Source organism: Ranitomeya variabilis, chromosome 1 (genome assembly GCF_051348905.1).
Source record: "Ranitomeya variabilis isolate aRanVar5 chromosome 1, aRanVar5.hap1, whole genome shotgun sequence".
NCBI classification, from domain to species: domain Eukaryota; kingdom Metazoa; phylum Chordata; class Amphibia; order Anura; family Dendrobatidae; genus Ranitomeya; species Ranitomeya variabilis.
Genome location: NC_135232.1, coordinates 827,452,553 through 827,477,306, shown reverse-complemented (window position 1 = coordinate 827,477,306; position 24,754 = coordinate 827,452,553). Strand labels below are relative to the sequence as shown.

Genomic DNA, 24,754 nt, shown 5'->3' with positions numbered 1-24,754 from the left:
TCATTCCTTCTGTCTATAGATAGATAGATAGATAGAAGGAATGGGATAGATAGATAGATAGATAGATAGATAGATAGATAGATAGATAGATAGATAGAGGATAGATAGAAGGAATGAGATGTATATAGATAGATAGATAGATATATCCATATATCTATCTACATCTATCCATAGATATATCTATAGATAGATATATGAATAGATATATCTATCTCATTCCTTCTAAATATCCCATATCCCATATCTATCTATCTATCTATCTATATATCTATATATCTATCTATCCCATTCCTTCTATCTATCTATCTATAGATAGATAGATCTACATATAGATAGCTCTATAGATACATAGATCTATCTATTCGCATATCTATCAATAAGACGCCTATCCATTACTAATCCTATAGTAGTGAAAGAGTTAAAAAAATAAAGACACAGCCAGAAAAAAGTATTTTAATATTCTTAATTTCACCATACTTACAAGCACGCCTAATTCCTGCGACGCCCTCAATCACCTGCAAAAAATTAAAAATAATAAACCATCCATATACTCCCTTTCCGCCGTAACCCAATTAATAACGAGTGTCCCACGTCTATCTCCCCAATAGAACAGTGACATCAGGTGATGTCACTGCTTTATAGGGCCTCCAGTGACACACTGACAGGAGTCATTGGCTCCTGCAGTGCATCACTGAGGTTACCTGAGTTCATTGATCTCACTTTATGGCAAAGCTGCATGGGAATTTTCCCACACAGCACTGCCACAAGTGAGAGTAGGAATTTTTTCACAGCAGCAGAGAGATACAATGTGGAAGGATACCTTCCGTCATTGTATTGTCAGAGCCCCTGGAGAGCAGTCTCATCAGCTGATGTGGCAGCTCTCCACGGGAGATCATGGTGGGACACTCCTATTAATTGGATAACTGCGGATCAGGGAGTATATTGTTTGTTTATTATTTTAATATTTTTTACAGGTGATCAGTGACTTCGGGATCAAAGTGATTGGTGAGTATGTACTCTATGTTTTATGTACTGTATGTACTGTAATGTTGTGTATATGTACTGTATGTACTGTATGTTGTATGTACTGTATGTTGTATGTTATATGTTATAGTTTGTATGTTGTGTGTACTGTATATTGTATGTTGTATGTACTGTATGTTATATGTTGTATGTTGTATGTACTGTATGTTGTATGTTGTATGTACTGTATGTTGTATGTTATGTATGTTATATGTTGTACGTTGTATGTACTGTATGTATGTTGTATGTACTGTATGATATATGTTGTATGTTGTATATTGTATGTACTGTATGTTGTATGTACTGTATGTTATATGTTGTATGTACTGTGTGTACAGTATGTTGTATGTACTGTATGTGCATTTTTGCTTTTTTTCTACATTCAACACATTAGCAGGATGATGGGACTACTACTGTCCCATCATTGGCTAATGTGTCAATCACTGTCACTGTAGCAGGCATAGCCCGATGGGACATGTAGTGCCATCGGACGTTGCCTGCACACACACACACACCCATAGACCCCCGCGCACAGCCCCGAAGACCCCCGGACAGCGCCACACAGCCCCACAAAGCCCTGGACAGCGCCGCACAGCTCCGCACACACCCAGACAGCCCCACACACACCCGGACAGCATTGCACACCCCCGGACAGTGTTGGACAGCCCGCAGACCGTCAGACAGCCCCCAGACCCCACCCACACACACTATACACGCACACATGCTGCGAAAAAATAAGCTGTGTTTCGGTGCAGATTTATCCGCAGCATGTGCACATCAAGTCTGCGGTTCCCATAGACTTACATTGGTTGTGCACTACACTGCGGATTTGATGCCATCCCACATGGTAAAAAACACTGCGGATCCGCAATCAAATCCGCAACGTGTGTACACAGCCTAAGCCAATGAATGATAACTTCAGTGTTTTAAAAAGCCACATGGTAGGCCCTGTTACTTTGTCACAATGGTGAAGACAAAGGATCTGCAAGAGGACATCACACACAGCACAAGACTTCCAAAGGTAATAAGACTCTCTCCAAAGACCTTGGTATCTCAGTTTCAACAGTGCGCAATGTTATTAAGAAGTTTACCAAGTATAGACCCATCAAGAATTTCCCTGGACATGGGGGAAAGAGGAAAATTGACAAGAGATGTCTTCAAAGGTTAATGTGAATGGTGGAATAAACACCATGTTGAGCATCCAAAGACCTGAAAGTCAACCTGGAACAGTCAAGGTTTCATCAAGTACCGTATGCACACTAAATCAAACAGAGATTTATGGGCAAAAGCCAAGGAAGAAACCATTTCTGAAGAAAATACATAAAAAGGAACAACTGATCTTTGCTAAAGAGTTCCTTGACAAACCATAATCCTTCTGGTAAAATGTTCTGTGGACAGATGAAACAAAAATAGAGCTTTTGGCAAAGCAAAGCAACACTTTGTTTACAGATGTGTAATGAAGCTTATAAGGAAAAGAACACCCTACCTACAGTTAAGCTTGGTGGAGGATACATAATACTGTGTGGATGCTTTGCTGCACCTGGTACCTTGACTGTATCACAGGAATCATGAAATCAGAGAATTATCAAGAGATTTTTGAGTGAAATGTCCTACCCAGTGTAAGAAAACTTGGTTTGAGTTGAAGATCATGAATCCTCCAGCAAGTCAATGACCTAAAGCAAACATCCAAGAGTACACAGAAATAGTTGAAAAAGAAAAAATGGACTGTTTTTAAATGGCCAGCAATTAGATCTGACCTCAATCCCATTGAAAATCTTTGGGGTGAGCTGAAATCTGCATTGGGAAAAAGAACCCTGCAATCATTCAAGAGCTTGAACAAATGGCAAAGGAAGAGTGGGAGAAAATACCAGCTGAGGAGGGCAAGAAGCTTATAGATGGCTGCAAGAAACAAGAAACATTTGGAGGCTGTCATCAGTGCCAAAGGGTGTGCCACCAAGTATTATTTAGGGGTGTCTTTATTGCAGCACATGCTGTTTATTCTGTTTCTTCTTTGAAATTGCAACACCTAAATTGAAAACTAATGTTTTATTGTTGTATTACTTTGGAGCAATAATTATAAAATTATCATGACATAACTATGGAACATCATCATTTATTTCTGAAAATATTGTATAGTCTATTCAAAAAAATGAGGGGATGTCAATAATGGTGACCACTGACCAGCACTGTAGATATGGAATTTTTTGTAATTTCTTCCCATAGGTTTCTCCATAAAGCTTAAAAAATGCTAAAAAAAACCCCATGCTTTTGTAGCTAAAGGTTTTGAGAATAACACAAATTTAGCATTTCACAGTTTGCTACCTCAGTGTTTTTAGACCTTTTAGTTGGATGTTTAAATGCTTACTAAAGTACAATTATAAGTATGTCATAAGTTTTAAAGTTTTGCTGACAAGTGCATCAAGTTCATGTAATAACTGAATATTTACAGTGTTTTTTCAAGACTTCTGCAATTCGCTCTGACATGATGGATATCAACTTCTGGGCCAAAACCTGACTGCAACACATTCATGTCTAATCAGTGATTGGGGCTTATCACAACTTCTGTGTTTCTTTTTGTTTGTACATCCTCAAAAAGCGGTTCTATAAACAAAAAAAACACTGAAGTTTTGCAAAACTGCAAGCACTGATAAAAGTTTTAAATCTTATGAAATGCTTATAATTGTACTTCAGTAACCATAGAAACATCTGACCAAGGCCTCATTCAGACATCAGTATTTTCCACGTACGAGAAAAACGGACTGATTAATCAGAATTTGATCAAAGAGTGGTCCAAGTGTCATCTATTTATTTTTTTTATACGTGGAGAGAAAAAAACATTTTCTCCACCTCGTCCTTTTTGACAGTCCGTGAAAATCAAACCTCACTCGTATGTCTTGGACATGTCTCCGATATTTTCTTTGAACCACTCGGAAAAGAGTCAGATATGTGCACACTGCAGCCATATAGATTATTAGGTACGAGTGCTATCCATGAAAATGATATCAGTTATTTTTACGCACGAATAACTATCGAAAATGCAGCATTTAATTTACAAAGAAAAACACATTTAGAAATTTCACAAGAATAAAACAAATAAACAACAGTACTAATGATTGGAAAAGATAATTGACTATCTGATTTCATGTAGGGAAAAATCCCATAAAATTAACATACCAATGATGTTCAGTAAGGTGACCTATAGAAAACAAATGCACTAGCTGATCGTTAACAAAAGCTGCATTTACCAAAGCTTTCTTGTAAAGTTCGACTTTGATCCTTTTTATGAAGATTGTAATCACTTGTTTACTACTAGTATAATCTTCTGAAAATCTACTTCTAAATTTTCAGGAAAAATTAAATGTTTCATTATACTACTTCAAACAGGTTATGTTTGCCGACAGATTATTTTCAATGCTTCCAAAACCATTTGGCCTGGGGTTCACCCATACGTCTTTATCAAAGGACACTGACTTCAGCATTTCTACAATGTAGAGGAACTGACAAAAGTACCAATCTACGGGCTAAGGGAAAAGTAGACATTGGCAGGCTTCCAGTGGCCCCCTCTAGAGTGGAACTGAGAGATGGAGTCAAACCACCAAGCCTCCCTCAGTATCTCTATCTCCAGCGCAGGAGGATGCCATACGGGTCTATATCACTCAGATACTTCAGGCTATAGCTCTGATCACTATTACATCTCCCTGTAACATGCCCCTTTATCCAGTCAAGAAAAAGACCGCCCCAAGCCAGAATGGTCCGTGATTTTAGAAAAGCGAGCAAAGCTGCTGAGTCAATCACTCCCATCATAATGAACCCCCACACCCTTTTGGCACAAATCCCAGCAAAAACTCAAATGTACACTATCATTGACCTTGCTAATGCTTTTTTCTCTCTACCATTGCACCCAGATTGTCTGTATGTTTTTTGCTTTTACTTTTCAGGGAAAACAATATGCTTGGACAGTGTTACCACAAGGTGAACAGAATTCACCGACACAATACACAACAGCACTGCAGTCAGTCCTCCAGACCTCGATCTCCACACAGTCCTCAGTTGTGCTGCTATAGTATGTGAATGATTTGTTGACATGTGCACTAGATGCTGAGAGCTGTAGGACTGTTTCCATAAGTCTCCTGCAGTTTCTAGCACAACATGGCTGTAAGGCCTCCAATAATAAACTTTGTAAACCAAAGGTTGTTATTTTGGGTCACCGCCTGCATGGACCTACCGGGCACTTCACTCCTGATCGCATTCAGGCCATACAATCCATTTCTGTCCTCACATCTGTCAGTGAGCTCCGTACCTTTCTGGGCCTAGTCTCCTATTGTAGAGAATGGATCCCTAATGCTGCTTCACACATGCAGCCTCTCTACGATTCAGTTAGGTTACCCTTTCATTTATCCAAAGATGCTCTTGACAGCTTTTACGTCAATAAACATGCCATGATGTATGCACCAGCACTGGGTATCCCCAAATATGAGATTCCTTTTAACCTTTATTGTGCTGAGTTCCAAGGCTTTGCATCAGCGGTTTCAACCCAAACCTATGGTTCCCGACAATGCCCTATTGCATAATATTCAGCACACTGGACCCAGTAGCATGAGGTTGCTACTTCATGCATCAGAGCTATTGCTGCTGTTAACATAATAGTTCACAGGGCATCCTCCATTGTTCTTGACTTTCCAACTGTCATTCATATGCCACATACATAGAGTTCTGTCCCAAGTTCAGCCCAAACACCTATCCATGGCCAAACATCTCAGACTTCAGTGTGCATTGCTTCTCCCCCTTCACTTTATTTCAAAAAGTGTACTACTGTCAAACCAGCCACTCTTCTTCCAAAGGAGGGTGATGAGGGAATGGAGGCAGAGGAAGAAGTGGAACATGATTGTCTCTGGTTAATGGAACAAGAGACAGCTGGATTGGCAAACGTGACAAATCTCTTTGCATTATCCAAACTTTGAATTTTTTGTGGACGGTTCCAGATATGCCATAGATGGGACTGTCAGGATTTGAACCCAGCAGCTCCTGTACACCAGACGGCAGCTCTTCCCTCTGAGCTATTCAGCTCACTGGACAGTTCTGTGCCAACACAAATACTTGTACCTATGTTGTTTCTGATGGTCTCCACCCTGAGTTCCTGTTGGTCACCACCATGTGTTTCTGATTGGCTCAATCCTGATTGAACACCCTATTTAAACCTGGACTAGAACTCCCTTCCTTGTGAGATTATTGAGTTACCAACCTCTAGTCAAGCTTCCTTTAACCTGATGCTTATCGTCAAGATACTATATTGCTGTTCCTGGGTACTGACTTCTGGTTTCCCTGACTACAGTTTCTGTTTATCCTTCAAACTACATTGCTGTTCCTATGTATCGACTTCTGGCTATCCATGACTGCACTACCAGTCATTGCTGCCCCTAGTGGTTGCAGTACCACTGCTCCAAACCAGGTCAGTCCATAACAAAATAATGTCGCAAGGAAAATGGAGTCTGTTGCAGGCCAACTGAGGCAATAAGTTGCTGAACTTCAGAATGTTTGTGCCACATACCAAGAAAAATTTTCTAAATTGCAAACACAAGTGTTGGGTTAGCAAAAGGAAATTATTGAGTTGCAGAAGCAGTTTCTCGATTTGCACAACTCTGGTAAGGAATCAAACACACGCATGCTGCTGCACGCAAAATTCAGTGGGGATCATTATCATTACCTTGGATTCCTAAATCAGTGCTGTATCTATTTCTAGATGCAAACTTCTCCATTTACCAGTGATAGAAAAAAAGGTTCTTTTCATTAATAATCTCATGACTAATGAGGCTCTTGCATGGGCCTCACCTTATGTTGTAAATAACTCTGACCTCCTAAATGACTTAGTTTCCTTCATCGCTGCTATGGATCAAGTGTTTGATTACCCAAATTGTTGTGCTACAGCTGAAACCAAATTGTAGAACCTATGTCAAAGGCGGCGTTCTGTAGCTGAATATACCACTGAATTCCACAGCTGGGTGGCAGACAGCACATGGAATTTAGCTGCCCAGAGGAGTAAATTTCACTGAGGAATATCAGAGCTATTATTCAAGACACCTGATAATTTAGAGGACTTTATTCAACTATGCATTCTAATTGATAAGGGACTCACGGAACAAAGAAAGGAAAGACTGTGAGTTTTTGGAAACACTCCGTCCTAACTACTACTTTACCCAATCCTCATAAAAAAACCAACAGGAAATGGAAAGTGTGCCTATGCAAATTAATGTAATCCATAAACCTCTCTCTCTCTGCAGTAGAGAAGGAGAGGCGACGTGTGACACAAGTCACGGCAGTAAATATATAAATACTACTTACTGTAAGTAAAGGGAGGTCAAACAATCCGAGGTCAAGACCAGGATATGGCACAGTACGACAAAGGGAAGTCAGAAACAAAATCCAATACACGAGCCGAGGTCAGAAGAGCCAGAGAGACGAAACAGATACAGGGAGCAGGCACAAGCAAAGTCAGGTCACAAGCAAAGGGTCAGAGTCCGTGAAGAGAATCAAGTCAAGCTGGGTCAGGCACAGAGCGCAGAGGGATCAATGTTCTACATGCAACAGCAAGTGTACGATTGACACTGGGGGAAAGAACTAACATGCTTAAGTAGAAGCCTGATTAAGGAAAATGAACACAGTTGATTGCAGCACAGACCAGCACAGATTGACAGCCCCAACACAAAGTAACAGAAAGACAGAAATAGAGTGGAAATCGTGACACGACGTACAGAGAATATATGTCTCTATTGCTGGAGATCTGGACATTTTGCCATCAACTGTCGTAATAAAAAGACCATAGCTTTCACCAATGACAAGAGTAAAAGCAATTTAGACCTTTTTGAACAGACATATCCTGTTATGCAGACAATCTCATCTGTAATGCAGAATAAAGGCAAAGAGCAATCACCATTGTCTCATTTTGTCGTTCCCATACAGGTCATAATTGGGAGACAAAAAATACAAAGCTCTGAGATTTTAGATTCTGAAGCAGGAGGAAATTTCATGGACGTAAGTCCAATTCACACTTGATAATAACATTGCAAATAGGACTAAATCCATGTCAATTGATATGGAAACTATGGATAGATCACCTTTATCATCTGGACCTGTTATTCATGAGAATTGATTTGGAAATCTGTGTTGAACCGAATCATCATGAAGCAGTTAGATTTTATCTTTTTTCATCTCCAAAATTTCCAGTTATTTTAGGAATTCCTTGATTTTCAAGCTATAACCCATCTATCAATTGGGCATCAAAGACCATTTCCTTTCCCTCTGAGTATTGTAAGAACAATTGCCATCATAATTTATCTGCTTCCAAACCAATTCAAGTTTCTGAGATTTCTCATCAGAATTTTGATAAGCTACCACCTCAGTACCAGCAGTTCAGTGAAGTCTGCAGTAAGAAGAAAGCTGATCAACTGCCTCCTCATCACTCTTACGACTGTCCCATTGAATTACTTCATGGAGCGTCCATCCTGCTTGGCTGAATTTACAAAAGGACTAAAGGAATACCTAGACAAAAATTTTGCGAAAGGCTTTATTCAAACTTTTTCTTTGCCAGCTGGAGCACCCTTGTTTTTTGTATAAAAGAAGGACTCAGCTCTCCGGCCATATATTGATTATAGGGAAATAAATAAAATTACCATTAAAAATCGCTACTCACTCCCCTTAATTCCTGAGTTGCTGGAGAGACTTCCATCTGCCAGAATTTTTACCAAACTCGATCTAAGTAGGGCTTATAATCTCATATGATTCCACCTGGGAGATGAGTGGAAAACTACCTTTAGAATTAGATATGGACATTTTGAATATCTGGTTATGCCTTTCCGCTTTAGCAAAGCCCCTGCCACCTTTCAGCATTTCATTAATTATCTTTTTCGAGATTTCTTGGATCATTTTTTGTTGTTTATCTTGATGACATTCTTATATTTTCAGATTCCTAGGAGGAGCATCGCAGATATTGAGAAAAACATGCATATATGTCTCTTTATATAGTGTATGTAAACTTCTGGTTTCAAATGTATGTATTTATTGTATTTGCTTATATTGGGCCATCAATTTCACAGCGCTTTACAGGCATCATCATCACTGTCCCCATTGGGGTTCACAATCAAAATTCCCTATCAGTGTGTCTTTGGAGGAAACTAGAGTACCAGGAGGAAACTCATGCAAACACGGGGAGAACATACAAACTCCTTGTAGATGTTGTCCCCCACCCGCCAAAAAAAGCAAGCAAAAAGGTTTGAAATGAACAACTTTTTAAAAACGCTGTAAAAATCCCTTAAAGGTAGTGGACTGACAACAAATAGTCTTTCTGCTGAGTTGCTGTAAAAGCTTATGATTCACACTACCTGTTTTAAGGGAGTAATTACTTTCTATATACTTTAGATTCTAAATATACGCTCTAAATAGACTTACGGAATAACTTTTATGTCTTCTTTTCCATGCAGTATGTAGTCAATAACTTTGTAGAATACAATTTCCTAAAAATACACAAATACAAATGTTGTTTAACTAAAATAAATAGATTTGTTTGGTATGGATAAAGCAGAATTTTATATTTACAGCAAAGGTGAATTACTTAATTGCATAACTCTATAAGGCATGGTATATTGCTTACGCCACATTTGGACGTTTCACATATGGCCAGCTGGAGTGGCTGGGATGGTTTTTCATCACATTCACTCCATCTGGTCTTAACCCACACACATTAACTTATTGTTAACTTACTGCTAACTTACCCTTCCATCTGGTGTACGTTGTCCAGAATAAGGAGGAACTTCTCCCATCAGAACAGGCCATAGGTCAAAGAATTCCTAGTAGAAAAAAACAGTGGAAATGTAGATTTTTTTTAGTTAGGTTTCCTTATTTACTGTCGACATAGCCATATGAGGGCTTGTTTTTTGTGGGGCTGCTACTTTTAGGCTGGGGGCAATATCCAAGGCCCCATACCAGCCTGAGAATACCAGCCCTCACCTGTCTGCTTTAGCTTTACTGGTTGTTAAAAATGAGGTGGAAACTGTGTTTTTTTAATTTATTATTTATTTACATAATTAAAAAAAAGGCGTGAGGACCCCTCTATTCTTGATAAACAGCCTTGCTAATGCTGACAGCTGAGGGTTGCAGCCCACAGTTGTCAGTTTGGCCTGGCTGGTTATCAAAAATACAGGAAAAACCATGTCACTTTTTAAAACAAGTTATGTATTTAAAGCGCAGGCGCCAGCTGATGAATTGTTGTGAATTCCGTTTCCGGGCTCCCTCCTGTGGTCATGAGTGGTACTGTGTGAGTTCTGTTCTTGGGCTCCCTCTGGTGGCCTTTAGCGTTACGGCTGGTCTGTATCTGGGTTCCAGCTGCCTGGTTTTCTGCCACTCTGGCTCCTATTAAACTCCACCTGGACCTTTACTTTTTGCCAGCTGTCGTTGTATTCAGTCCTGGTTTGATCTCTCTTGGACTTCCCTTGTGACCTGTCTCCTCCTGGAGAAGCTAAGTTTTGCTTGTTCATGTTTGCTCATTGTTTCCTTGAACATGTTTCTCACTATATGATGAGTTCAGTCCAGCTTGCTTATATGTGATTTTCTTGCTTGCTGGAAGCTCTGGGGTGCAGAGTGCGCCCCTCACATCGTGAGTCGGTGTGGGGGTTCTTGTATTCTCTGCGTGGATATTTTTGATAGCTTTTGTACTGACCGCACAGATCCCTTGCTATCTTCTGACTATTTAGTATTAGCAGGCCTCATTTGCTAAAACCTGTTTCATTTCTACGTTTGTGTTTTCCCCTTCACTCACCGCTATTATTTGTGGGGGGCTGTCTAAACTTTGGGGTTTTCTCTGAGGCAAGTGAGGCTTGCTTTCTCTCTAGGGGTAGCTAGTTTCTCAGGCTGTGAAGAGGCGTCTAGGTTTTTAGGAAATGCTCCACGGCTGCCTTTAGTGTGTGTGGATAAGATCAGGGTTGCGGTCAGTATAGTTCCCACATCCCCAGAGCTAGTCCGATATTCTGGTTACTTATCAGGTCAGATCAGTTATCCTTACCACCAGGATCATAACAGTACAGCTGGCCAGAAGTGTTAATGCATTGCAAAAGAGGGATAAGAGAAGCCTTGAGTTCATTTTTTTTTCCTCTGCATTGTGTCCAGTCTCTCTCCTCCCCTTAATCTCTGGGTGGTTCAGAATTCAGCTGCAGACAGGAATTTTTGGATCTACAGATTAATGCTTCGGCTAATGGTAATCTATCCACTGAAGTTTTTAGAAAAGCTACAGCAACAAACACTTTGCTGCATGCCACGTCTTCCCATCCATCCTCGGTAATTAAAGGGATACCCACGGGACAATTCCTGAGGATTAAACGCATATGCTCGGATGATCTTTCCTTTGAAAGACAGGCAAGGGAATTGAGCATGCGTTTTAAAAATAGAGGATATAGTCATACTAACATCAAAAAGGGATACCATAATGCGAAATACAAATTAAGAAATGAATTGTTGTATAAAAATAATTTAAACAACAGGGATAGTCGTGAAGAAGATTTCTGTCCACGTTTAATCGCCACATACAACAACAAATGGCCGGAATTTTGCCAAATAATTCGTAAACATTGGCAAATTCTATTAACGGATCCGATCCTGAAAAAATGTTTGCCCCCGTCTCCCCAAATTACGGCCAGGAGAGCCAAAAATTTAAAAGACATGTTGGTTCATAGTCATTATGAACCCAAGAAAAAAGAAACTTGGCTGGATACTGTAGGTTTCTATCCATGCGGGCATTGCAAGGCGTGTGACAATGTGGTCAAAAGTAAAACCTTTACGAATGCCAGAGGTAATAGAACATACTCCATCAGGCATTTTATCTCATGTGCCACCAAGGGCGTGGTTTATTGTGCTGAGTGCCCGTGTGGCAAAATTTATATAGGATTGACCACTAGAGAACTACGTATTCGCACAAGGGAACATGTCAGGGACATTGAGAAAAGTAAAAATATTGAGGACCCGTCTCAATTAAAAACTATACCGAGACATTTTTTTGAACATCATAATAGTGAGTCCAGACATTTGAAAATCAAGGGTATTGATATTGTCCAAATGGGGGCAAGAGGGGGTAACATAGCGAAAAGTCTCGCTAGACTGGAAAGTAAATGGATTTACAGATTAGGCAGTGTAGCCCCTATAGGGCTTAATGAAAATTTTGGTTTTTCGGCTTTCTTGCAGTAGTTCGGTCTTTGGGTATACTAGTGTTTTTTAGGGGTATTGGGATGTTTTATGGATTTTAATTATTTTTCTTTTCATCATCATTATAGATTCCATCTGTTATGGTATTTGGACTTTATGTGTCATCCTTTTTCCATCCAGGATTAGTATGGGACGGCTTAAGATACTGCTATTGAAGATATTGAAAGAATGAAATATATTATTTATGCGGCACCTGTCACTTTAAATTTATGAAGTTATTCACAATATATGAAAATTATGTAATAAATTATCACAATTAATCACTATATCTGTCACTAGGTCACTTTTTTATGCAATATTTATACATCAGAGTTCTATACATTGTTAATTTTAATTAATATTAACTATTCACTGAGTATCGTTAAGGTAATTTTTTATGAGATATACATTATGCATTGTCCAATTTTTATATGTTTTTTTAGGTATTGTCACTAATATTTATGTTTTTCTTAAGATTTTATATGCCTGGTAATCCGGAAATGTGCGCTGCTGGATGATCTGATTGCGCACAGACTTCACCTATTCCGGCATTTGGGATTTAGCTGGCACGCATTGCGCTCATCACTGAGCGCCTGCCTGCTTGCGGTCCACGGTCCGGAACTGGTGAAGTCATTTCCGGTGCGCGTCTGACGGCATCAGCGCCCTTAGTATTTCCGGAACCACGTTGTTTTCTCGGCGTCCTATACTTGTCTCTGATTGGTCCAGGTATGATTTAAAGGTCCGGCGTCCCTCTACCCCGACACGCCCCCTGAGGAAGTGTTACGAAACGCGCGTCGGGGTACAGGAACGGAGACACAGACATCAGACCGCATGTGAGTGAATTATTTGGTTTACGTCTGCCCTTTGCACTTTATATAATTTATTACAAATTGGTATCAGCATGATTGCACAAAGGTAGTGAGCGTTATAATATATGCTTTTTAGCAGTGATTAATCTATTAAGCTCCACTATATTATAGATATCTATTGAGCCTTATGCACTATGATTAAATTCTATGTGAGGCCATAGTCTTGGTATGGGCAGCGATATTACCAATTTTATCCTTCTATTTGCTGTGTCGATTTATGTTATGTGGATTTCTCCGCTCCATTAACATTTGGAGTTTTTTTTTTTTTCTTTGTTTAAAATCATCTTGATTTATTATTGTAATTACTAATAAACTATTTTTCTATACATTTAACATTGTGGCTAAGTCTGGTTGCGTGGTTTGAATGGCAATCATTTGACTTTATGTGTTGATTTGAGTATATTGAGATACACAATGAAATAACAGGGATCAGCCTTGGTTGATTTAATGTGAAGAGGCGTCTAGGTTTTTAGGAAACGCTCCACGGCTGCCTTTAGTGTGTGTGGATAAGATCAGGGTTGCGGTCAGTATAGTTCCCACATCCCCAGAGCTAGTCCGATATTCTGGTTACTTATCAGGTCAGATCAGTTATCCTTACCACCAGGATCATAACAGTACAGCTGGCCAGAAGTGTTAATGCATTGCAAAAGAGGGATAAGAGAAGCCTTGAGTTCATTTTTTTTTCCTCTGCATTGTGTCCAGTCTCTCTCCTCCCCTTAATCTCTGGGTGGTTCAGAATTCAGCTGCAGACATGGACATTCAGAGTCTGTCCTCTAGTGTGGATCATCTCGCTGCAAGGGTACAAAGTATCCAGGATTATTTTGTTCACAGTCCTATGTCAGAGCCTAAAATACCGATTCCTGAGTTGTTCTCTGGAGATAGATCTAGGTTTTTGAATTTCAAAAATAATTGCAAGTTATTCCTTTCCCTGAGACCTCGTTCCTCTGGTGACCCAGTTCAGCAAGTTAAAATTATTATTTCTTTGTTACGTGGTGACCCTCAAGATTGGGCATTCTCCCTGGCGCCAGGAGATCCTGCATTGCTAAATGTGGATGCGTTTTTCCTGGCGCTTGGACTGCTTTATGAGGAACCTAATTTAGTAGACCAGGCTGAAAAGGTTTTGCTGGCTCTCTCTCAGGGTCAGGATGAAGCAGAGATTTACTGTCAGAAATTCAGGAAATGGTCTGTGCTCACTCAATGGAATGAGTGTGCCCTGGCAGCGATTTTCAGAAAGGGTCTTTCTGAGACCCTTAAGGATGTTATGGTGGGGTTCCCCACGCCTGCGGGTCTGAATGAGTCAATGTCTTTGGCTATTCAGATTGATCGGCGTTTGCGGGAGCGCAAACCTGTGCACCATCTGGCGGTATTTTCTGAGCAGAAGCCTGAGTCTATGCAATGTGACAGGATTCTGACCAGAATTGAACGGCAAAATCACAGACGTCAGAATGGGTTGTGCTTCTACTGTGGTGATTCTGCTCATGTTATCTCAGAATGCTCTAAGCGCACAAACAGGTTCGCTAAGTCTGTCACCATTGGTACTGTACAGCCTAAATTCATTTTGTCTGTTACTTTGATTTGCTCTCTGTCATCCTATTCGGCTATGGCTTTTGTGGATTCAGGTGCTGCCCTGAATTTGATGGATTTGTCATTTGCCAGGCGCTGTGGTTTTGTCTTGGAGCCTTTGCAGTTCCCTATTCCACTAAAGGGAATTGATGCTACACCATTGGCCAAGAATAAACCTCAGTACTGGACTCAAGTGACCATGTGCATGACTCCTGTACATCAGGAGGTGATTCGCTTTCTTGTGCTACATAATTTGCATGACGTTGTCGTGTGGGGTCTGCCATGGTTGCAGGCTCATAATCCAGTCCTGGATTGGAAAGCAATGTCTGTGTCAAGTTGGGGTTGCCAGGGAATTCATGGCGATGCTCCTTTGGTGTCAATAGCTTCTTCTACTCCGTCTGAAGTCCCTGAATTTTTGTCGGACTACCAGGATGTATTTGATGAGCCCAAATCCAGTGCCCTACCTCCGCATAGGGATTGTGATTGTGCTATAAATTTGATTCCTGGTAGTAAGTTCCCTAAGGGACGACTTTTTAATTTATCTGTACCAGAACATGCCGCTATGCGGAGTTATATTAAGGAGTCTTTGGAGAAAGGACATATTCGCCCGTCCTCGTCCACTTTGGGTGCGGGGTTCTTTTTTGTGGCCAAGAAGGATGGTTCTCTGAGACCCTGTATAGATTATCACCTTCTGAAAAAAATCACGGTCAAATTTCAGTATCCTTTGCCACTGCTGTCCAATCTGTTTGCTCGGATTAGGGGAGCTAAGTGGTTCACCAAGATACATCTTCGAGGAGCTTATGATCTTGTGCGTATAAAGCAGGGCGATGAATGGAAAACAGCATTTAATACGCCTGAAGGCCATTTTGAGTACTTGGTGATGCCTTTTGGGCTTTCTATTGCCCCTTCCGTGTTCCAGTCCTTCATGCACGATATCTTCCGAGAGTATCTGGATAGGTTTATGATTGTGTACCTGGATGATATTTTGGTCTTTTCTGATGATTGGGAATCTCATGTGAAGCAGGTCAGGATGGTATTTCAGGTCCTGCGTGCCAATGCCTTGTTTGTGAAGGGCTCTAAATGTCTCTTCGGAGTCCAGAAGGTTTCCTTTTTGGGCTTTATTTTTTCTCCTTCTACTATTGAGATGGATCCAGTCAAGGTCCAGGCTATTTATGACTGGACTCAACCTACATCAGTGAAGAGTCTTCAGAAGTTCCTGGGCTTTGCTAATTTTTACCATCGCTTCATCACAAATTTTTCTAGTGTGGTTAAGCCTTTGACGGATTTGACCAAAAAGGGTTCTGATGTGACGAATTGGTCCCCTGCGGCCGAGGAGGCCTTTCAGGAGCTGAAACGTCGGTTTTCTTCGGCTCCTGTCTTGCGTCAGCCGGATGTCTCTCTTCCTTTCCAGGTCGAGGTTGATGCTTCTGAGATTGTCGCAGAGAAGCTCTGATGGCTCTGTGATGAGGCCATGTGCTTTCTTTTCAAGAAAGTTTTCGCCTGCCGAGCGGAATTATGATGTTGGTAATCGGGAGTTGTTGGCAATGAAGTGGGCATTTGAGGAGTGGCGACATTGGCTTGAGGGAGCCAAACATCGTGTGGTGGTCTTGACGGATCACAAGAATTTGACTTATCTCGAGTCTGCCAAGCGATTAAATCCTAGACAGGCTCGATGGTCACTGTTTTTCTCTCGTTTTGATTTCTTGGTTTCATACCTTCCGGGTTCTAAGAACGTGAAGGCTGATGCCCTTTCTAGGAGTTTTGTGCCTGACTCTCCGGGTGTTTCTGAGCCAGCTGGTATCCTCAGAGAGGGGGTGATCTTGTCTGCCATCTCCCCTGTGAAAGAAATGGTTAACTTGGAATAAATAAAATATACTTTATATGTGAAGGGTCAGTATTATCATCTAAGTCTCCTATAGTCCTGTTCCCCTACATTCCTTCTGGGAAAAGGTCAGTTATTCTGGGAGGAACATTAATAGGTTGGGAGTTGATATCCTTTCAAGGAAGTACATCTGGTTCACCCTTATTTTCAAGGTAATCAGCATATTTTGGCTAAATCCCTTGTTGACAAGAAATATGTGAAGAACATTCCCGCATTCTATCTTGGGAATCGGTGACAGGTCGTCAAGGAAAGTGTGTTTTCTGCCAAATATTTGTAACCTATACCCCTTGTGACTTTTGGGTTATAAAAGAAGGCTGGGGCAGCAATAAAGTAGAATTATCTCTCAAAGACATACAGTTGTCTGTCTCTCTGATTTATTTCTCCATACTATAGGTACCTATCGAACAATACCTGAGGTTGGTTTCCATTAGAGAGAAAATCTCGTCTCTAACACCCCTGATTTGCGACGGGTGCTGCAGGAGTTTCAGGGTAATAGACCTGACCGTTGTCCACCGGAGAGACTGTTTGTCCCGGATAGATGGACCAGTAGAGTTATTTCCGAGGTTCATTCTTCAGTGTTGGCGGGTCATCCGGGGATTTTTGGTACCAGGGATTTGGTGGCTAGGTCCTTTTGGTGGCCTTCCTTGTCGCGGGATGTGCATTCCTTTGTGCAGTCCTGTGGGATTTGTGCTCGGGCCAAGCCTTGCTGTTCTCGTGCCAGTGGATTGCTTTTGCCTTTGCCTGTCCCGAAGAGGCCCTGGGTGCATATTTCCATGGATTTTATTTCGGATCTTCCAGTCTCTCAGAGGATGTCTGTCATCTGGGTGGTTTGTGATCGTTTTTCTAAAATGGTCCATTTGGTGCCCTTGCCTAAGCTGCCTTCCTCCTCCGATTTGGTTCCACTGTTTTTTCAGAATGTGGTTCGTTTGCATGGTATTCCGGAGAACATTGTGTCTGACAGAGGATCCCAGTTCGTGTCCAGATTTTGGCGGTCCTTTTGTGCTAAGATGGGCATTGATTTGTCTTTTTCGTCGGCCTTCCATCCTCAGACGAATGGCCAAACCGAACGAACTAATCAGACCTTGGAAACTTATCTGAGATGTTTTGTTTCTGGATTTCGCCCTTAATAATCGGGCTAGTTCTGCTACTTTGGTTTCGCCGTTTTTTTGTAATTCTGGTTTTCATCCTCGTTTTTCCTTGGGTCAGGTTGAACCTTCTGACTGTCCTGGGGTGGATTCTGTGGTGGATAGGTTGCAGCAGATCTGGAACCACGTAGTGGACAATTTGACGTTGTCACAAGAGAAGGCTCAGCGCTTTGCTAACCGCCGTCGCTGTGTGGGTCCCCGACTTCGTGTGGGGGATTTGGTATGGTTGTCTTCTCGTTATGTTCCTATGAAGGTTTCCTCTCCTAAGTTCAAGCCTCGTTTCATTGGTCCTTATAAGATTTTGGAGATCCTCAACCCTGTGTTGTTTCGTTTGGACCTCCCAGCATCGTTTGCTATTCATAATGTGTTCCATCGGTCATTATTGCGGAGGTATGTGGTGCCTGTGGTTCCTTCTGTTGATCCTCCTGCTCCGGTGTTGGTCAAGAGAGAATTGGAGTATGTGGTATAGAAGATCTTGGATTCTCGTATTTCGAGACGGAAGCTTCAGTATTTGGTTAAGTGGAAGGGCTATGGTCAGGAGAATAATTCCTGGGTTGTCGCCTCTGATGTCCATGCGGCCGATTTGGTTCGTGCCTTTCATTTGGCTCGTCCTGATTGCCCTGGGGGCTCTGGTGAGGGTTCGGTGACCCCTCCTCAAGGGGGGGTACTGTTGTGAATTCCGTTTCCGGGCTCCCTCCTGTGGTCATGAGTGGTACTTTGTGAGTTCTGTTCTTGGGCTCCCTCTGGTGGCCTTTAGCTTACGGCTGGTCTGTATCTGGGTTCCAGCTGCCTGGTTTTCTGCCACTCTGGCTCCTATTTAACTCCACCTGGACCTTTACTTTTTGCCAGCTGTCGTTGTATTCAGTCCTGGTTTGATCTCTCTTGGACTTCCCTTGTGACCTGTCTCTTCCTGGAGAAGCTAAGTTTTGCTTGTTCATGTTTGATCATTGTTTCCTTGAACATGTTTCTCACTATATGATGAGTTCAGTCCAGCTTGCTTATATGTGATTTTCTTGCTTGCTGGAAGCTCTGGGGTGCAGAGTGCGCCCCTCACATCGTGAGTCGGTGTGGGGGTTCTTGTATTCTCTGCGTGGATATTTTTGATAGCTTTTGTACTGACCGCACAGATCCCTTGCTATCTTCTGACTATTTAGTATTAGCGGGCCTCATTTGCTAAAACCTGTTTCATTTCTACGTTTGTGTTTTCCCCTTCACTCACCGTTATTATTTGTGGGGGGCTGTCTAAACTTTGGGGTTTTCTCTGAGGCAAGTGAGGCTTGCTTTCTCTCTAGGGGTAGCTAGTTTCTCATGCTGTGAAGAGGCGTCTAGGTTTTTAGGAAACGCTCCACAGCTGCCTTTAGTGTGTGTGGATAGGATCAGGGTTGCGGTCAGTATAGTTCCCACATCCCCAGAGCTAGTCCAATATTCTGGTTACTTATCAGGTCAGATCGGTTATCCTTACCACCAGGATCATAACAATGAATACTCCCATCAGCCGCCAGCTGTCTTGCTGTTATTAGTTGAATATAACGCTCAACATTGTCCCCTTCTCGTGCTGATTGCAGGCAGAACAAGGGGCAATGATGTGAGCTGTCTTCTGCATCCAGCGCTGGAGAACAGCGCAAACCGTACCACTGAATCCCATGTGCCCTTACGTGTCACACTGTAATCCGTGTGTCATCAGTAGGCACGTGTGTGGGACGTTTTGTGGCTCGTGCTGCTGGTAGAAAACTGAAATGTCAGCGTGTTTTGCCCACAGACACATGGTCTACATGTTGGGTCTATGTGTGTAAGTATCTCCAGTACGTGTGAAAACTGTCACCACACGTACTGGACATACTGACCTGTGAAAGAGGCCTTACTGAACTGTTGGTTTGTGTTGCTGACCTTGGTATTGTTCATGTGACATTTATGTTGTGCTTATAACTGTAGAAAAATGTTTATTTTATATGGAATTTTATTCACCTCTTTGATACTTTTTCCTTGTATTGCAAAATACCAATGTATACAAGATCAGGGACCTGTAGGATCTAAACATTGTTCAAGTATTCTGTGTTACTTTTACATAATTATTTAAGTGAGATGTGACTCTCATTCTACATAATAAATTCACTTTAAGTGCAACCATAAGTGCTGTGGTTATGTAGCGCCCCCACTGCCGCAGGGCCGAGGGGTACCCGGTACCGGGCCTCTGAGTCTCTGCTCTGGGGTTGTCACGGTGGCTAGGCCCGATCCGTGACCCTGCCGAGGGGTGCACAGTCAGTAATAGATATGATGGATGATGATAGTGATGGTGGTGGTTCGAAGTATTGCCTGAAGCTGTATATAGAAATACTTCCTTCGGCGTTCCGGCCACCGGTTGTTTGCGCCTCAGTAGGATGTTGCCTCGATCTTACAGCATGACCCCTACTGGGATTCTCCTTGTTGCTTTGATCTCGTTTCTCACTCAGCACAATCTATCTCGCTTCTAGTCCTTCCTTGGGCACCGCCGCTATACTGAGCAGGCACGGTCCCGTTACGTTCTCTCAGTTTGCCAAGCCTCTGTCAGGATCCCACCCCTGACAGAGACCCTACCGAATCTTCCCCTGCAACACCCTCTGCCACCAGGTGTTGCCTGGCTCCAACCCAGTCAGCTTTCTCCCTAACTTCCTGCCTGACCCCCAGTTTTACCAGTGTGTGGAGAGTGGCCTAGTAAATAGAACCCTTAGCTCCCCCTGGAGGCCCGGCGGTGAAATGTATTGGTGTCTGTGATACCTGCTCAGATGAACTCCTTCAGTGCCATCAGACGTACCATAGCTCCCCTTAGCGGCGGAGCCACAGTACTGCAACGACCAGGACTCTGGGGCGCTGCACTTATTTATCAAAATACTAAGAGAGACATGTCAGGAGTGGTGGCAAGTGATCTATAAAAGACGTCCTGTGAACACATGTAAATGAAATACTAAAATCGGGGAAAGAATTACAACTAAATGTTTGTCACTAATACAATACCTTTTCTTTTGTCATATCCAAAAGGCCAACTGAATATCTGTCACAGTTTAGGTATGCTCTAACGGTATAGAAGGCCTTGTGGAATTGTCTCTCAATATCTGTGAGCTCTTCGAACACCTTGTTCGCTGACCACAGCAGTACCTGGACAATATGGAAATAAATTGCATAGAGTGGAATTACTTCACATTTGTGCAGTAAGGCTTCTGGATAGATAGATAGATATGACAGACAGATGGACGGAAGGATACTTGTAGATTGATAGATATGAGGTAGATAGATAGATATGGGATAGATATGGGATAGATTTGGGATAGATGGATAGATCTGTAGATAGATAGATATGAGGTAGATAGATAGATAATGATATATTTTCTTTGTTTCTAAACATTTAGTTGTGCAGCCTCTTTACCTGTCCTCGTCGTGTTTCACAATTATGTAGATAGCTCAAGTGATAAATTTTCAGATTTAATGAGGCAAAATTTAAATATTTCAAAAATACCTGGAAGTATATGAATAAAGAAGAAGTGAGTATCTCCATAGAGCAAATTGTACGCACATTTTACTTCTAATCAAAGTTGTAGCTGGTAGAAATGACCTAATCTATTTCATGCAATTGTAATTTGTATCAAATTTTGAAAATTTGCTGGACCCCGTGAATTCAAACAATCTGAGATTCTCTCGTCGTGAATCCCTAAAAATGACAGCTGCTATTTTACAAAATGCAGAACATTGCTTAAGCTGTAGAAGGCTCACATGACCTCGGGTACAGCCAGGCAGGTTTTCCCCATAATACTTAGCAGCTATAACATCACAAGGTATAGCACAGCCAATCAGCAAGGACTATCAAAGCCTGTATAAAAGCAGAAACAGGGAAAGCAGCAGCCATTTTGTAATGAATCTGGATAGTGAGAGGACATCACAGATCATAGCTTAGTTATAGAGATAGGAAGATAGAGACATAAATGAATGTAGAAACTGTAGAGAATAGTGTGTGTGACTGAACACCGGTGAAGAACGTTTACCATCCATTTACACATAGCCATATCTGTTGAGGTCACTTTGACAGTACTAAGGCTGTGTTTGAAAGGGGTTAAATAAAGTCCTAGGAGACCTCTGAGTGTTATTCTTGTCTTTTCAGGGCAATTGATGGCTTTGCAGTACTTGCAAATTAAGTTTTCTGAAAAAGTCTGTGAAAATTGCAAATTTAGATTCACATATCTTTAGTAGCTAGCAGGGAAAGAGGAGGAGGAGTTCTCATGCACATGGAGGGCATATTAGTGCATCCTTCTGGAGAGCACTCAATATATCTTTTATACTCATTGTCATCTCTGTCTCTACGTTACTATGAATACGCAGACACCAAGATAATAAAGATCAGAATAAAGAAGTATTCAGTGCTCTGCTCATCAGTGAACGCATCCCTGAGTCCTATACACCTTCCATCTGATGTCTGAGAGTGGCCTCTGCCTCATCAGTATCACAGCTCTGGGCAGCCCAATATCTTTTAGGGCTCCTTCTCACTTGTGAGAAATACGTCCGAGTCTCTCAGGTTAAAACCCTGCTCTGGCACCGGCACTCCAGGGTGGAGCGTGCGGCCGCACAGCAATACATGGAGCCGCACGCTCCGCTCTGGAGTGCCGGTGCCAGAGCAGGGTTTTAACCTGAGAGACTCGGACGTATTTCTCGCAAGTGAGAAGGAGCCCTTAGTTCCTTGTGACCTGACACAATGTGAACACTTCACACAGGTGCAGGCAGAACATACCCACCACCATCAACTGCTTTTTCCAGTTATGTGGGGAATGGGACTAAAAATTTTAAAGTACCGTATCTGTAAAAATCGCATGCTCTACTGATGGTCTTTATGGCATCAGATTTTTTTTTGCGCTGTCCGATTTTGGACTGAAATCACAGCATGGTCCAAACTTTTTTTTTCATACAAAATACAGCTTATTAATAATATGCAGATCTGCACTGGCTCATTGAATAACACTGGTCAGAGAGCAACACCCTTTTTCTCATTGCACTTTTGCGATTTATACGCTCATGTGGGCAAGCCCTAAAACTGAGGTTACACAGAGAGTTTTATCCACTAGTCCATTATTGGCCAGCCAAAGATCTCAGTATGGCATTGCTAAAGTATAACATAACGAATGTGAATGTGGTTGTCGTACTCCATATATAGATTTCAGAAATCTCATTCACTTTGCTGGTACTATAAAACACTGCTTTTTTTTCAGAGGCAAAACTGTGCATAAACATAACGTGTGAACTAGCCCTAAAAATGATTTCTTTTTAAAGGGAACCTGTCACCCCCAAAATCGATGGTGAGGTAAGCTCACCGTCATCAGGGGCTTATCTACAGCTGGAGTGCCCCCACTGTCGCAGGGCCGAGGGGTACCCGGTACCGGGCCTCTCTGTCTCGGTTCTGGGATTGTCACGGTGGCTAGACCCGGTCCGTGACCCTGCTAAAGGGCGTCCAGTAAAAGTGGAGAGTGATGATGTGTGGTGCAGGGTGTGATGAATAACGAGGACACAGGGTTGCAGTCTCTTTACCTCTTTACTGAAGGCTTCAGGATCCTCAGTCCAGAGTATGGTTAACAGGGCTGTCTGAGACCGGCCGGTCCGATGGCACCTCCAGAGTTCCCTTTGCAGGTGGAAATCTGTGCCTTCCTTCTAGCGCTTGTGTGTTGTAGTCCTTCCTTGCTGAGCACCACGGAATAGTCCTCACAACTGTTGTGTCTGTTTCTGATGTTCCCTCACAACTGATTCTGATATTCTTCTCCGTCCCCCAGATGATATGGCTAGGACGCACCCGTATGACGGGTAGGCCTGGAGTTCTTCCGGGACCCTAGAGTCACCCCTCTCCCACTGTTGCCCCCTATGTCTGCTTAGGTGATTTTAGGTGAGACAGCCCGCCTATAACTGACTGTCCTGCCGTTGGTTTGAAGTAAGGCTTGGAGCCAGTACCTCTGCCACAGGATGTTGCCTGGTTCCAACCCAGTCAGCTTCTGTCTAACTTCCTATCTAACCCCCAGTTTTTGGCCCCTGGAGGCCAGACTGTGAAGTGTATTGGTGTCTGTGATACCTGGTCAGGTGAACTCCTTCAGTGCCATCAGACGTACCATCGCCCCCCTTAGTGGCGGAGCAACAGTACTGCAACAACCAGGACTCTGGGGCACTGCACAGCATTCTGTAATGCTGTAGATAAGCTGCCGATGTTACCTGAAAGAGGAGAAAAAGACATTAGATTATACTCACCCAGGGGCGGTCCCGCTCCGATGGGCGTCTCAGGTCTGGTACAGCGCCTCCCATCTTCATTCCATGACGTCCTCTTCTGGTCTTCCTGCCGCGGCTCTGGTGCAGGCGTACTTTGTCTGCCCTGTTGAGGGCAGAGCAAAGTACTGCAGTGCGCAGGCGCCGGGACAGGTCAGAGAGGCCCAGCGCCTGCGCACTACAGTACTTTCCTCTGCCCTCAACAGGGCAGACAAAGTACGCCTGCGCCGGAGCCGCAGCATGAAGACAAGAAGAGGACGTCATGGAATGAAGATAGGAGGTGCCGGAGCGGACCTGAGATGCCCATCGGAGCGGGACCGCCCCTGGGTGAGTATAATCTAACCTCTTTTTCTCATCTTTCAGGATACATTGAGGGCTTATCTACAGCATTACAGAATGCTGTAGATAAGCCCCCAATTTTTGGGGTGACAGGTTCCCTTTAAATTTAAATGCATTGGCACAGCACAAAATAGTTGTGAAGGTGCATTCGGATACCTAATTATAAGTGATTCTTCCCAATCAGTGTAACCCAGATCATAATGCAGATATATACTGTATCTGTTCTCTGTGTTCTTGACCACTCTGCTAACAAATTGACTCTGGCTTAATTAACTGGTGTAAATGGATTTTTCTTCCAAGAAGTCCTTTATTGCGCTCACAATAATTCAGTTAAAAGACTCATTCACATTACTCGACCAAATGTTATTAAATGAGGCAGTACAAATGACCAAATCCTTTAACTGACTAAACCTAAGTGTGGAAAAAAATCGCAGCATGCACTAGTT

General features: G+C 42.4%; 1 protein-coding gene across 1 annotated transcript in view; it reads right to left on the bottom strand.

Annotated features, from left to right (window-relative positions):
* The window catches only part of LOC143786150 (rod cGMP-specific 3',5'-cyclic phosphodiesterase subunit beta-like), a 90,315-nt gene that overhangs the window by 45,055 nt on the left and 20,506 nt on the right, over positions 1-24,754 (bottom strand). The window contains exons 3-6 of the mRNA XM_077275444.1: positions 21,106-21,195; positions 20,697-20,837; positions 9,789-9,863; positions 9,466-9,530 (exon numbers count right to left, since the gene is read on the bottom strand). Of these exons, the coding sequence (XP_077131559.1) occupies positions 9,466-9,530; positions 9,789-9,863; positions 20,697-20,837; positions 21,106-21,195 (371 nt within the window). The remainder of the gene's footprint in view (positions 1-9,465; positions 9,531-9,788; positions 9,864-20,696; positions 20,838-21,105; positions 21,196-24,754) is intronic.